This window comes from Oncorhynchus masou, chromosome 15 (assembly GCF_036934945.1).
Source record: "Oncorhynchus masou masou isolate Uvic2021 chromosome 15, UVic_Omas_1.1, whole genome shotgun sequence".
Lineage (NCBI taxonomy): Eukaryota > Metazoa > Chordata > Actinopteri > Salmoniformes > Salmonidae > Oncorhynchus > Oncorhynchus masou.
The window spans coordinates 66,230,907-66,243,419 of record NC_088226.1 but is presented as its reverse complement, the minus strand read 5'-3'; the positions used below and the strand labels follow the sequence as shown (position 1 = coordinate 66,243,419).

Below are 12,513 nucleotides of genomic sequence, written 5' to 3'. Positions count from 1 at the left end.
ATAAAAAATAGTATAGTATAGAAAAGTATTTCGTGTTTAGAAAATACAAAAATACAAAAATACATTGGAGTATAGTTCAGCCCAGTATGATTTATAAGACAAGATACTCAGAAGCAATTAAAATACGTATTTCAAATACATGTAACATAAATACTGACTATCTCTGCCTACTACCCAACAATCTGTTATACTTCCTTATCAAAGAAACCACACCCCCTCTACATACTGAGAACACAGTCAAGTTGGAAGCCACTCCCTGTCCTCTGGTGTAGAGTTCCATGAAACAGAAAGTAATCTTCGACACTGCCATTGCTTAACCTACGGGAGAGAGCACCAAAATGGCAGAGAATCAGGAACTGTTCTGTTGCTCCATCTGTCTGGATCTACTGAAGGATCCGGTGACTACTGCCTGTGGACACAGTTACTGTATGGGCTGTATTAAAGAAAGCTGGGATCAGGATCATCTGAAAGGTGTCTACAGCTGTCCACAGTGCAGACAGACCTTTACCCCAAGACCTGTACTGAACAGGAGCACTGTGCTGGCTGAAGTGGTGGAGAAACTGAAGAAGACAGGACTCCAGGCTGCTCCCCCTCCTGCTCTGTGCTATGCTGGACCTGGAGATGTGGCGTGTGATTTCTGCACTGGGGCCAGAAAGCAGAAAGCCCTCATGTCCTGTCTGGTGTGTCTGGCCTCTTACTGTGAGACTCACCTCCAACCTCACTATGAATTTCCTGCTTTCAAGAAGCACAAGCTGGTCAAAGCCACCGCACAACTACAGGAGAAGATCTGCTCTCATCATGACAAACTGCTGGAGGTTTACTGTCGTACCGATAAGCAGTGTATCTGTCTGCTGTGTACAATGGATGAACATAAAGGACATGATACAGTGTCAGCTGCAGCAGAGAGGACTGAGAAACAGGTAAGACCAGAACAACTTGATGGTGACTGTTTGATAAACAAAGAATTAAAGATACAGTTGGAACTAAGACTGTTTGAATGTGAGATAATTCAAATGAAATTGATCCACGGCAGAACAAATATGAACACAAACATTGATTATATAGATATGTTAACCCAGATTCTTCAAATGTATCATCATTTTCTAAAGTCTAACACCATTATCATTTGTTATTAAACACCCAATCACCTCCCCTGATTTGTGTCATGTTAAAATGATAATAATTCACAAAGCAACATAATATAATTTCACACAAACACTTTCACTTTAATCTCTATCTTCTATGTGCCCTATGTCACATTACTATACTATTGAGCTACTGGACAAATAAAGTTTGATATCTCATTGAAGAATGATTCTCCACAGAGGCAGCTGGGGATGAGCCAGCAGAAGGTCCAGCAGAGATTCCAGGAGAGAGAGAAGGAACTGAAGGAGCTCCAACAGGCTGTGGAGTCTCTCAAGGTGAGTATTGTTGACCAGAGGAGACACACCATTTCACCTGTCTCCTCAAGTCAAAGAGAGAGAGAGGGGCCCCTCTTCAATCCCACTGACCACACTATGTCTGGACCCCTTTCAGAGAATAGACTGTTTAATATAACCAACAGGATATGAACCCATATGAGCCCAGGTCTACTGGAGAAATCAACGTCTTGACCATTACACCAAGAGGACATTCCCAATTGGGCCGAGGGCCGACACTGTTTTTAAAGTCGCAGGCGGGGCTACCTCATCACATAAACTTGAATAACCATGACCGACTCATGTCCCCTATACATTAACATGGAGCTCTCTCTCTCTCTCTCAATTCTGTTCAATTCAAAGGGCTTTATTTCCATGGGAAACATACAGTGCCTTGCGAAAGTATTCGGCCCCCTTGAACTTTGCGACCTTTTGCCACATTTCAGGCTTCAAACATAAAGATATAACTGTATTTTTTTGTGAAGAATCAACAACAAGTGGGACACAATCATGAAGTGGAACGACATTTATTGGATATTTCAAACTTTTTTAACAAATCAAAAACTGAAAAATTGGGCGTGCAAAATTATTCAGCCCCCTTAAGTTAATACTTTGTAGCGCCACCTTTTGCTGCGATTACAGCTGTAAGTCACTTGGGGTATGTCTCTATCAGTTTTGCACATCGAGAGACTGAAATCTTTTCCCATTCCTCCTTGCAAAACAGCTCGAGCTCAGTGAGGTTGGATGGAGAGCATTTGTGAACAGCAGTTTTCAGTTCTTTCCACAGATTCTCGATTGGATTCAGGTCTGGACTTTGACTTGGCCATTCTAACACCTGGATATGTTTATTTTTGAACCATTCCATTGTAGATTTTGCTTTATGTTTTGGATCATTGTCTTGTTGGAAGACAAATCTCCGTCCCAGTCTCAGGTCTTTTGCAGACTCCATCAGGTTTTCTTCCAGAATGGTCCTGTATTTGGCTCCATCCATCTTCCCATAAATTTTAACCATTTTCCCTGTCCCTGCTGAAGAAAAGCAGGCCCAAACCATGATGCTGCCACCACCATGTTTGACAGTGGGGATGCTGTGGTCAGGGTGATGAGCTGTGTTGCTTTTACGCCAAACATAACGTTTTGCATTGTTGCCAAAAAGTTCAATTTTGGTTTCATCTGACCAGAGCACCTTCTTCCACATGTTTGGTGTGTCTCCCAGGTGGCTTGTGGCAAACTTTAAACAACACTTTTTATGGATATCTTTAAGAAATGGCTTTCTTCTTGCCACTCTTCCATAAAGGCCAGATTTGTGCAATATACGACTGATTGTTGTCCTATGGACAGAGCCTCCCACCTCAGCTGTAGATCTCTGCAGTTCATCCAGAGTGATCATGGGCCTCTTGGCTGCATCTCTGATCAGTCTTCTCCTTGTATGAGCTGAAACTTTAGAGGGACGGCCAGGTCTTGGTAGATTTGCAGTGGTCTGATACTCCTTCCATTTCAATATTATCGCTTGCACAGTGCTCCTTGGGATGTTTAAAGCTTGGGAAACCTTTTTGTATCCAAATCCGACTTTAAACTTCTTCACAACAGTATCTCGGACCTGCCTGGTGTGTTCCTTGTTCTTCATGATGCTCTCTGCGCTTTTAACGGACCTCTGAGACCATCACAGTGCAGGTGCATTTATACGGAGACTTGATTACACACAGGTGGATTGTATTTATCATCATTAGTCATTTAGGTCAACATTGGATCATTCAGACATCCTCACTGAACTTCTGGAGAGAGTTTGCTGCACTGAAAGTAAAGGGGCTGAATAATTTTGCACGCCCAATTTTTCAGTTTTTGATTTGTTAAAAAAGTTTGAAATATCCAATAAATGTCGTTCCACTTCATGATTGTGTCCCACTTGTTGTTGATTCTTCACAAAAGTTTATGTTTGAAGCCTGAAATGTGGCAAAAGGTCGCAAAGTTCAAGGGGGCTGAATACTTTCGCAAGGCACTCTATGTTTACATTGCCAAAGCAAGATAAATAGATAATAAATATAAGTGAAATAAACAATCATGAACATAAACCTTACACTAAAAAAGTTTCAAAGTAATAGAGACATTTCAAATGTTATTATTCAAGTGCAAACAGAGTGAGCCGTGCGCCAGACTGAGTTCTGGAGGTGAAATGGAAATGAATGAGGGAGAGTTAAGTGAGGTAGAAGGTGTGGTGAAGAGCTCAGAACCAGAGCCTGGCATCAATGGACATGATAAAGAAGATTCTGGTGCAGTAGGAGTTACATTGTTGGAGAAAGTGGATCCATGACTTTTGGCAGATCCATTTGTGGTTTCAGAGTGGGTGGGAAAGGAGTTGGGTGCAGTTGAATCAGTGAAGGTAACCTGTAGTGGAATTCTGATATTTGTTTGTTTCTTCTGACCAGAGGGAGTGGGCGCTCCGTGTCACGCAACTTGGGTCAAGATCTGTTTCTTGCTTTGCTTTCAGGAACAGGACACCATTGAAATGAATGATTTCTGCAGGTGGAGCAATTGAAGTTGAAGACTCCTGGTGTTTGTGATGCCCACCGTTTGGTTTGACGCAGACCTGGTGGTGAGCGTGGTGAAACAGAGGAGTCACTGTCAGTCCTTTTAAGTTCTGAGTCTTTACCTGACAAAGTCATGTTAGGATATATCAGTTATCCTGTTAGAGTCTTTGTGCCGAAACCACTGCGCTGTTTCAAATCAAATCAAAGTTTATTTGTCACGTGCACCGAATACAACAGGTGTCGACTTTACAGTGAAATGCTTACTTACGAGCCCCTAACTAACAGTGCAGTTTAAAAAAATAAGAGATAACAGTAACAAGTAAATAAAGCAGCAGGAAAAATAAAGCAGCAGTAAAAAATAACAATATATACAGGGGGGTGCCGGTACAGAGTCAATGTGCGGGGGCACCGGTCAGTTGAAGTTGTATGCACATGTAGGTAGAGTTAATTAAAGTGACTATGCATTGATGACAACAGAGTGGCAGTGGTGTGGAGAGGGGAGGGGAGGGGCAATGTGAATAGTCTGGGTATCCATTTGAGTACGGCTTAGGGGTAGAAGCTGTTTATAAGCCTCTTTGACCTAGAATTGTCTCTCCAGGACTGCTTGCCGTGTGGAAGCAGATAGTATGTACATGTAGGTATGGTTAAAGTGACTATGCATATATGATAAAAAGAGAGTTGCAGTAGCGTAAAAGAGGGGTTGTCGGGTGGTGGGTGGCGGGACACAATGCAGATAGTCCGGGTAGCCAATTTGCAGGGCACCTCTTAGTCGGGCTAATTGAGGTAGTACGTACATAGATGTATAGTTAAAGTGACTATGCATATGTGATAAACAGAGAGTAGCAGCAGCGTAAAAGAGGGGTTGGGTGGAGGCACACAATGTAAATATTCCAGGTAGCCATTTGATTACCTGTTCAGGAGTCTTATGTCTTTGGGGTAAAAACTGTTGAGAGGCCTTTTGATCCTAGACTTGGCGCTTCGGTACCGCTTGACACGTGGTAGTAGAGAGAGCGATCTATGACTGGGGTCATTAACAATTCTTAGGGCCTTCCTCTGACACCGCCTGGTGTAAAGGTCCTGGATGGCAGGCAGCTGAGCCCCAGTGATGCACTGGGCCTTGAGGTCGGAGGCCGAGCAGTTGCCGTACCAGGCAGTGATGCAACCGGTCAGGATGCTCTCGATGTTGCAGCTGTAGAACCTTTTGAGGATCTGAGGACCCATGACAAATCTTTTTAGTTTCCTGAGGGGGAATAGGCTTTGACGTGCCCTTATCATGACTGTCTTGGTGTGTTTGGACCATTTTAATTTGTTGGTGATGTGGAAACCAAGAAACTTGAAGCTCCCAAACAGGTCCACTACATCCCCTTTGATGAGAATGGGGGTGTGCTCGGTCCTCTTTTTCCTTTATTCCACAATCATCTCATTAGTCTTGGTTACATTGAGGGATAGGTTATTATTCTGGCACCACCCAGCCAGGCCTCTGACCTCCTCCCTGTAGGCTGTCTCGTCATTGTCCGTGATCAGGCCTACCACTGTTGTGTCATCTGCAAACTTAATGATGGTGTTGGAGTCGTGCCTAGCCACGCAGTCGTGGGTGAACAGGGAGTACAGGAGGGGACTGAGCACGCACCCCTGAGGGGCTCCAGTGTTGAGGATCAGCGTGGCAGATGTGTTTGTCAGGAAGTTCAGGATCCAGTTGCAGATGGAGGTGTTTAGTCCCAGGATCCTTAGCTTAGTGATGAGCTTTGAGGGTACTATGGTGCTGAACGCTGAGCTGTAGTCAATGAACAGCATTCTCACATAGGTGTTCCTTTTGTCCAAGTGGGAAAGGGCAGTGTGGAGTGCAATAGAGATTGCATCATCTGCGGATCTGTTTGGATGGTATGCAAATTGGAGTGGGTCTATGGTTTCTGGGATAATGGTGTTGATATGAGCTATTACCAGCCTTTCAAAGCACTTCATGGCTACGGACGTGAGTGCTATGGGTATGTAGTCATTTAGGCAGGTTGCCTTTGTGTTCTTGGGCACAGGGACTATGGTGGTCTGCTTGAAGCATGTTGGTATTACAGAGTCAATCAGGGACATGTTGAAAATGTCAGTGAAGACACCTGCCAGTTGGTCAGCAAATGCATGGAGCACACATCCTGGTAATCCATCGGGCCCCGCAGCCTTGTGAATGTTGACCTGTTTAAAGGTCTTACTCACGTTGCCTGTGGAGAGAGTGATCACACTGTTGTCTGGAACAGCTGATGCTGTCATACATGCCTCAGTGTTGCTTGCCTCGAAAAGAGCATAGAAGTGATTTAGCTCGTCTGGTATGCTCGTGTCACTGGGCAGCACACGGCTGTGCTTCCCTTTGTAGTCCGTAATAGGTTGCAAGCCTTGCCACATAAGATGAGCGTCGGAGCTGATGTGGTACGATTCAATCTTAGCCCTGTATTGACGCTTTGCCTGTTTGGTGGTTCGTCGGAGGGCATAGCAGGATTTCTTGTAAGCTTCCGGGTTAGAGTTCCGCACCTTGGACGCGTCAGCTCTACCCTTTAGCTCAGTGCGAACGCTGTCTGTAATCCATGGCTTCTGGTTAGGGTATGTATGTACAGTCACTGTGGGGACGATGTCCTCGATGCACTTATTGAAAAAGTCAATGACTGATGTGGTGTACTCCTCAATGCCATCGGGAGAATTCCTGAACATGTTCCAGTCTGTGATAACAAACCAGTCCTGTAGTTTAGCATCTGCTTCAAATGGCCACTTTTAAATTGATCTAGTCACTGGTGCCTCCTGCTTTAAATTTTGCTTGCTAGCAGGAATCAGGAGGATAGAATTGTGGTCAGATTGACCAAATGGTGGGCGAGGGATAGCCTTGTACATGTCTCTGTGTGTGGAGTACAGGTGATCTAGACTTTTTATCTCTCTGGATGCACATTTAACATGTTGATGGAAATGAGGTAGAACTGATTTAAGTTTCCTTGCATTAAAGTTTAGTCCACTAGGAGCACCGCCTCTGGGTGAGTGGTTTCCTGTTTGCTATTTTCTTATAAAGCTGACTGAGTGCGGTCTTAGTGCCAGCATCCGTCTGGGGTGGTAAATAAACAGCCACGAAAAGTACAGATGAAAACTATCTTTGCAAATAGTGTGGTCTGCAGTTTGTCATAAGATACTCTGCTTCAGGCGAGCAAAATCTAGAGACTTCCTTAGATTTCGTGCACCAGCTGTTGTTTACAAATATGCCACCGTAAACATTATGTACAAAATAAGTTACAAATGAAGCGAAATAAAACACATAATAGCACCATTGGTTGGGCGCCTGTAAAACTGCTGCCATTTCTTCCGGCGCCATTTTAGGTGCAGCGTTTATGGTCATGTTGCTGCAGTTTGTAGCTGGGAGATTCCAATATGTGGGAAGTGTGCAGGAGGACGGGCGGGCCATTTGTGCTCAAGGCGGGCGGGCCATTTACTTAGTTAACCTCTAGCGTCGAGCAATCCTGTATCCGGGAGCGTAATCATAGCCTCAAGCTCATTAGCATAACGCAACGTTAACTATTCATGAAAATCGCAAATGAAATGAAATAAATATATTGGCTCACAAGCTTAGCCTTTTGTTAACAACACTGTCAAAAAATATGCTTTTCAACCATAGCTACACAAGCATTTGTGTAAGAGTATTGATAGCGAGCATAGCATTAAGCCTAGCATTCAGCAGGCAACATTTTCACAAAAACAAGAAAAGCATTCAAATAAAATAATTTACCTTTGAAGAACTTCTGATGTTTTCAATGAGGAGACTCTCAGTTAGATAGCAAATGTTCAGTTTTTCCAAAAAGATTATTTGTGTAGGAGAAATCGCTCCGTTTTGTTCATCACGTTTGGCTAAGAAAAACACCCGAAAATTCAGTCATTACAACGCCAAACTTTTTTTCAAATTAACTCCATAATATCGACAGAAACATAGCAAACGTTGTTTAGAATCAATCCTCAAGGTATTTTTCACATATCTATTCGATGATAAATCATTCGTGGCAGTTGCCTTTCTCCTCTGAACCAAATGGAAAAGTGCACGCAGCTGGAGATTGTGCAATAATTTCGACGGAGGACACCAAGCGGACACCTGGTAAATGTAGTCTCTTATGGTCAATCTTCCAATGATATGCCTACAAATACGTCACAATGCTGCAGACACCTTGGGGAAACGACAGAAAGTGTAGGCTCATTCCTGGTGCATTCACAGCCATATAAGGAGACATTGGAACACAGCGCATTCAAAATCTGGGGCATTTCCTGTATGAAATTTCATCTTGGTTTCGCCTGTAGCATTAGTTCTGTGGCACTCACAGACAATATCTTTGCAGTTTTTGGAAACGGCAGAGTGTTTTCTTTCCAAAGCTGTCAATTATATGCATAGTCGAGCATCTTTTCGTGACAAAATATCTTGTTTAAGACGGGAACGTTTTTTTATCCAAAAATTAAAAGAGCGCCCCCTATATCAAAGAAGTTAAACTTGAAAGGGAAGTCAATTCTCTCACCTTAAAGGTTTAACATCACATTACATCATTTCACACATAGTTTCATCTTTACTCATTCATTTTATACAAGAATTAGATGTAAACCTCATAATTGAGAAATGTACACATTCAGATATATAGTTGTGTGTTTCCTGTCCTCTCTGAGGTCACCAAATGAAACACACTCATCATACCCGTCAATACCCGACAATTCCCACCCATTCTTATGAGTGGATTTTTTTTTCAAATTCCCATTTTGGGGATTTAGGAGTTCGCCATGTGAAATCCTTTGTTCTCTCTGTGTCTCTCTTTCTGCATGACCAGGGGTAGAGAGTCTCCGCCAGGAATTTATGTTCTGAGATAACAGAACCTGTGTGTAGGAGAGAGTGAGAGAGAGGGTGAAGCCATGATCTATACCCAGAAAGGGCCACGTCATGATACCTACTATTGGAGTTGTAATAGTGAGTTTCTGCTGGGTCCCAGCACATTTGGGTGTGTTTGGGTGTTTGAGCTTTAAAACAAGATATAATTGTTATTAATGTTCCACTGGGTAGAGGTGAAGCCAAATGTAAGATCAGAGCCATTTTGATAGATGTGTAGCAGAAGAGATGGTACTCTGAGCACAAGGGATGGCATTGATATGCCCTCCAAAAGAAAGGTTGGTGAACCAAGATTCATAGGTCAGATTAGGAAGGAAGAGGTGATGTTTACTCGATTGTGTTTACGATATTGTACATTGAACTGGTCATTACATCTGGTTGGCAGCATGTGAATGTTTTGTGTCTGGAGGGTATTGTCAATGAAACGGTGGAGCATGTGTTGTTATATTGTTGTAAGTATGTTGAAGAGAGGGAAAGATTGAAGTGTAGGGTCATTGGGTTTGGACGGGGTTGGGGGGGGTTGGAAGGGATTTGGGGGATGGGGGAGGGTCTATTAGAAGTTAGTAGGGCTCTTTTTTAGTTTCTCAGAAGTACTGAGTAGGGTAGGAGGATTTATAAATGTTGTAAACCGTGATTGAACACACTCCAGCACAGTAGGTGGCGCCATGCACCTTTAATGTTTGTTTGCAGTCTGCCATTATACCATAAAAGAAGAAGAAGTTGTGTGAGGGTTACTATTCTTTTTTCTTTGTGTATTTATTTTATTTTATTTTTGTATTTTATTTTGTGGTTCATGAGGAGGGTTACTATTCTTTTTTTGTTTGGTTCTTGCGTATTTTCTTAATTTATTTTCTCATGTTTGAGGGATTGTTTATTGGTTTCTACTATTTATCGGTTAGAGTTGAGGGGGAAGTAGGGGGAGTTTGTTTGGGCAGTGTGATGGCCTCAACCGCGTGGAGAAGAAACGCTGTCTCTTCAGGTGCGTTCTGGAGAGTGGAGTGGAGCCATTTTTGATCATGATCGGCGAACAGGTGGGAGCTGAACATATACACTCTGTATCCAGAATGAACAAGGCGGTGGTTGTGGTAATGAAAAGGTGAGTCTTGTTGTTCTTTCGACACTAATCTGCCTCTGTTTATTACGTCCAAACAGATTCGCAAGGAGTTGGTCTGTTTTGGTAAATTTGCAAGTGTTTTTTTGTGTGCTCTCGTCTAGGTGCCAAGTGCAATCCGTTAAACATGTTGTCTCTTTTTGTAGGCAAGTGTTTGTTTCTTACAAACTTCAAGGTAAAACAGGGGGAGGGGTGATACCCAGGGTTTGCTAGCACAGATAGTTTTCAGGGTTTTGAGTGTCGTGGAAATGTCCTGTATTACCAAATCATGAGAGAGCAAACCACACACAAGTCAGAGTTATATCATAAAGTTCATATTTAATTATATGAGCTTCACCATAGCCCTGTGACTCTCAGATAAATTCAGTGTCTATAAATGAATTCTCTGAGAATGCTTACAAAACAATTCTTAGTATCATTTATAGCCAAGAACATTACAAAAGAAGACTTTACGTGAGAGAGGAGTATCCCATAGCCAGACAGAATTAGCTATAAATTATCGTTCAGTTTGGTCTCCTTTAACAAATTTCTCATCTCGTTCTTGGTACCACTTAGGACTAAAACATTACCTCATCCAATGGCATATACCAATTGACAATTCTAGATACTCCCACCTCAAAAACAACCCTCCTGGACAAGATCAGAAAAGACAGTGAGCCTCCTAGGTCATATACTAAATCAAGATCAGGGCAACCTCAGAGGGGACATGTAGACACACAGACACCATATGAAGACAAGCCTGACCTCTCCCCTCTCTGGGCCCAAGTAACTTTCCCACATAAGCATACTTATGAAAATTGATAAAACATCTTATTTATCAATGTTACCTAAAGAATTCGGATTCTGCCACAACATGAGTGTGGGCCACATGGGGCATAATGCAATTGCAGACAAGCGCTACCAGCCGGCTAGGACTAGGCTGGACACATTTCATTTTTAATGAATTTTTCTGATAAAACTAGTTCATTGCAACCACCATGGAGCCTAGTTTAATTTTATTATCATATTTATCAGTTTCACCCTGTCAGCTCCTATTAGCTGTATTGAAAAAACAGGTCTTATTTTAGGTCATGTTTCACCCTGCCAGCTCCTATTAGCTGTATTGAAAAAACAGGTCTTATTTTAGGTGATGTTTCACCCTGCCAGCTCCTATTAGTTGTATTGAAAAAACAGGTCTTATTTTAGGTGATGTTTCACCCTGCCCAGCTACTTGGTGAGGAGGCTCACTGTTCACCTGGTTACACGTTGTGTAGATGCTCAGTATTAGCAATGGTTGCTTTTCAAGTTTCGTGAATAAGGTATGTAGTACCCACAGAAGACCACAGGGAGGAGCAAGACAGCTATAAACCCATACTGTTTCTCTTTAAATATTCTAAACCTAACAATCAAATCAATCAATCAAATGTATTTATAAAGTCCGTTTTACATCAGCAGATGTCACAAAGTGCTGTACAGAAACTCTAACTCTAAGTACCTATTTTAGCCTAATCCCTACTTCTAGGGTAGGGTAGCCTAGAACATATTTAGAAATTTTTTTGTAATAATATTATGTTAGTAAATACCATTAGAATACTAAATAGGATTAATTATTTTGACATTATATAACCCTCTTGGTTAGTAAATTTACCTCAACAGCCTCGGAATAGAAAAGACGATGCATCTTCCAGCCCTACAATAAATGACATCTTGCAACCCTCACGGTTAGTAAATGTACCTCAACATGCCCCTCTCTGGGAGAAGGCAGAGTGCTCGCTGCCGCTGACGGCACAAGCTTTTGCGCGGCTTGTTGAGTTGGATACTTGTGAGAGAAGGCAGAGCGGCTCGATGCTGGTTGATGAATTTGACAATGAGTGTACTAGGAAAATACATTTTTGTCGTCCCGAGGTGACTGAATGAATGTTCAGGCTTATTGATAATCGTTTTAGTAATGAAGTATAACTTCAAAACATGAGCATAAAACAGGTAATATTATACATCATTATACTACTTCACAGTAATCTGTCAAATGCTTTTTGAGTTCTTCTTCTTGCGTTAGCAGTGTTGAAGGGGACAGAACAAAGCACAGACAGGAGTTTTCCTGTGAGGGGGAGAGGTGTATCCAGGGGAGAATTAAACTAAACTTCTGAAATTTCATTCTTGGTCTTAAGCTGCCATCAATTGGAATTATTTAGCAACTGCAGTAGTACTGAATAAAGTGTATATCCTTACTAAAGTAGTAATTACTCAGAATTACAAAATATAAAATGTTCTAGTTCATTTTATCACTAACATGCATAAAATAACCATTTATAGCATAATAATGAAACTGACATAAACCAAAAACACCATACATTTAATTATATTTAAAAAAATACCAGTCAAAGGTTTTGACACCTTCTCATTCCACGGTTTTCCTTTATTTTTTACTTTGTAGAATAATTTTTGTATTTCTTTATTTTTATTGAACCTATATTTAACTAGGCAAGTCGGTTAAGAACAAATTCTTATTTACAATGACGGCCTACCCAGGTGTCGTGTCTTTGGCTATGCTGGATGAAGTGATATGACATGCTTTTCTATAAAATCCTTTCTCTGTAA

At 41.9% G+C, this 12,513-nt stretch overlaps 1 protein-coding gene across 2 annotated transcripts in view; it reads left to right on the top strand.

Moving 5' to 3' along the window:
* The first annotated feature begins 261 nt into the window (after nucleotides 1-261).
* The window catches only part of LOC135556684 (tripartite motif-containing protein 16-like), a 28,306-nt gene continuing 16,054 nt past the window's right edge, over nucleotides 262-12,513 (top strand). Inside the window, exons 1-2 of one of the 2 annotated variants that reach the window (XM_064990069.1) lie at nucleotides 262-920; nucleotides 1,326-1,421. In XM_064990069.1, the coding sequence (XP_064846141.1) occupies nucleotides 339-920; nucleotides 1,326-1,421 (678 nt within the window). In that variant the 5' untranslated portion in view covers nucleotides 262-338. The remainder of the gene's footprint in view (nucleotides 921-1,325; nucleotides 1,422-12,513) is intronic. The other variant, XM_064990070.1, reaches the window with a different exon arrangement.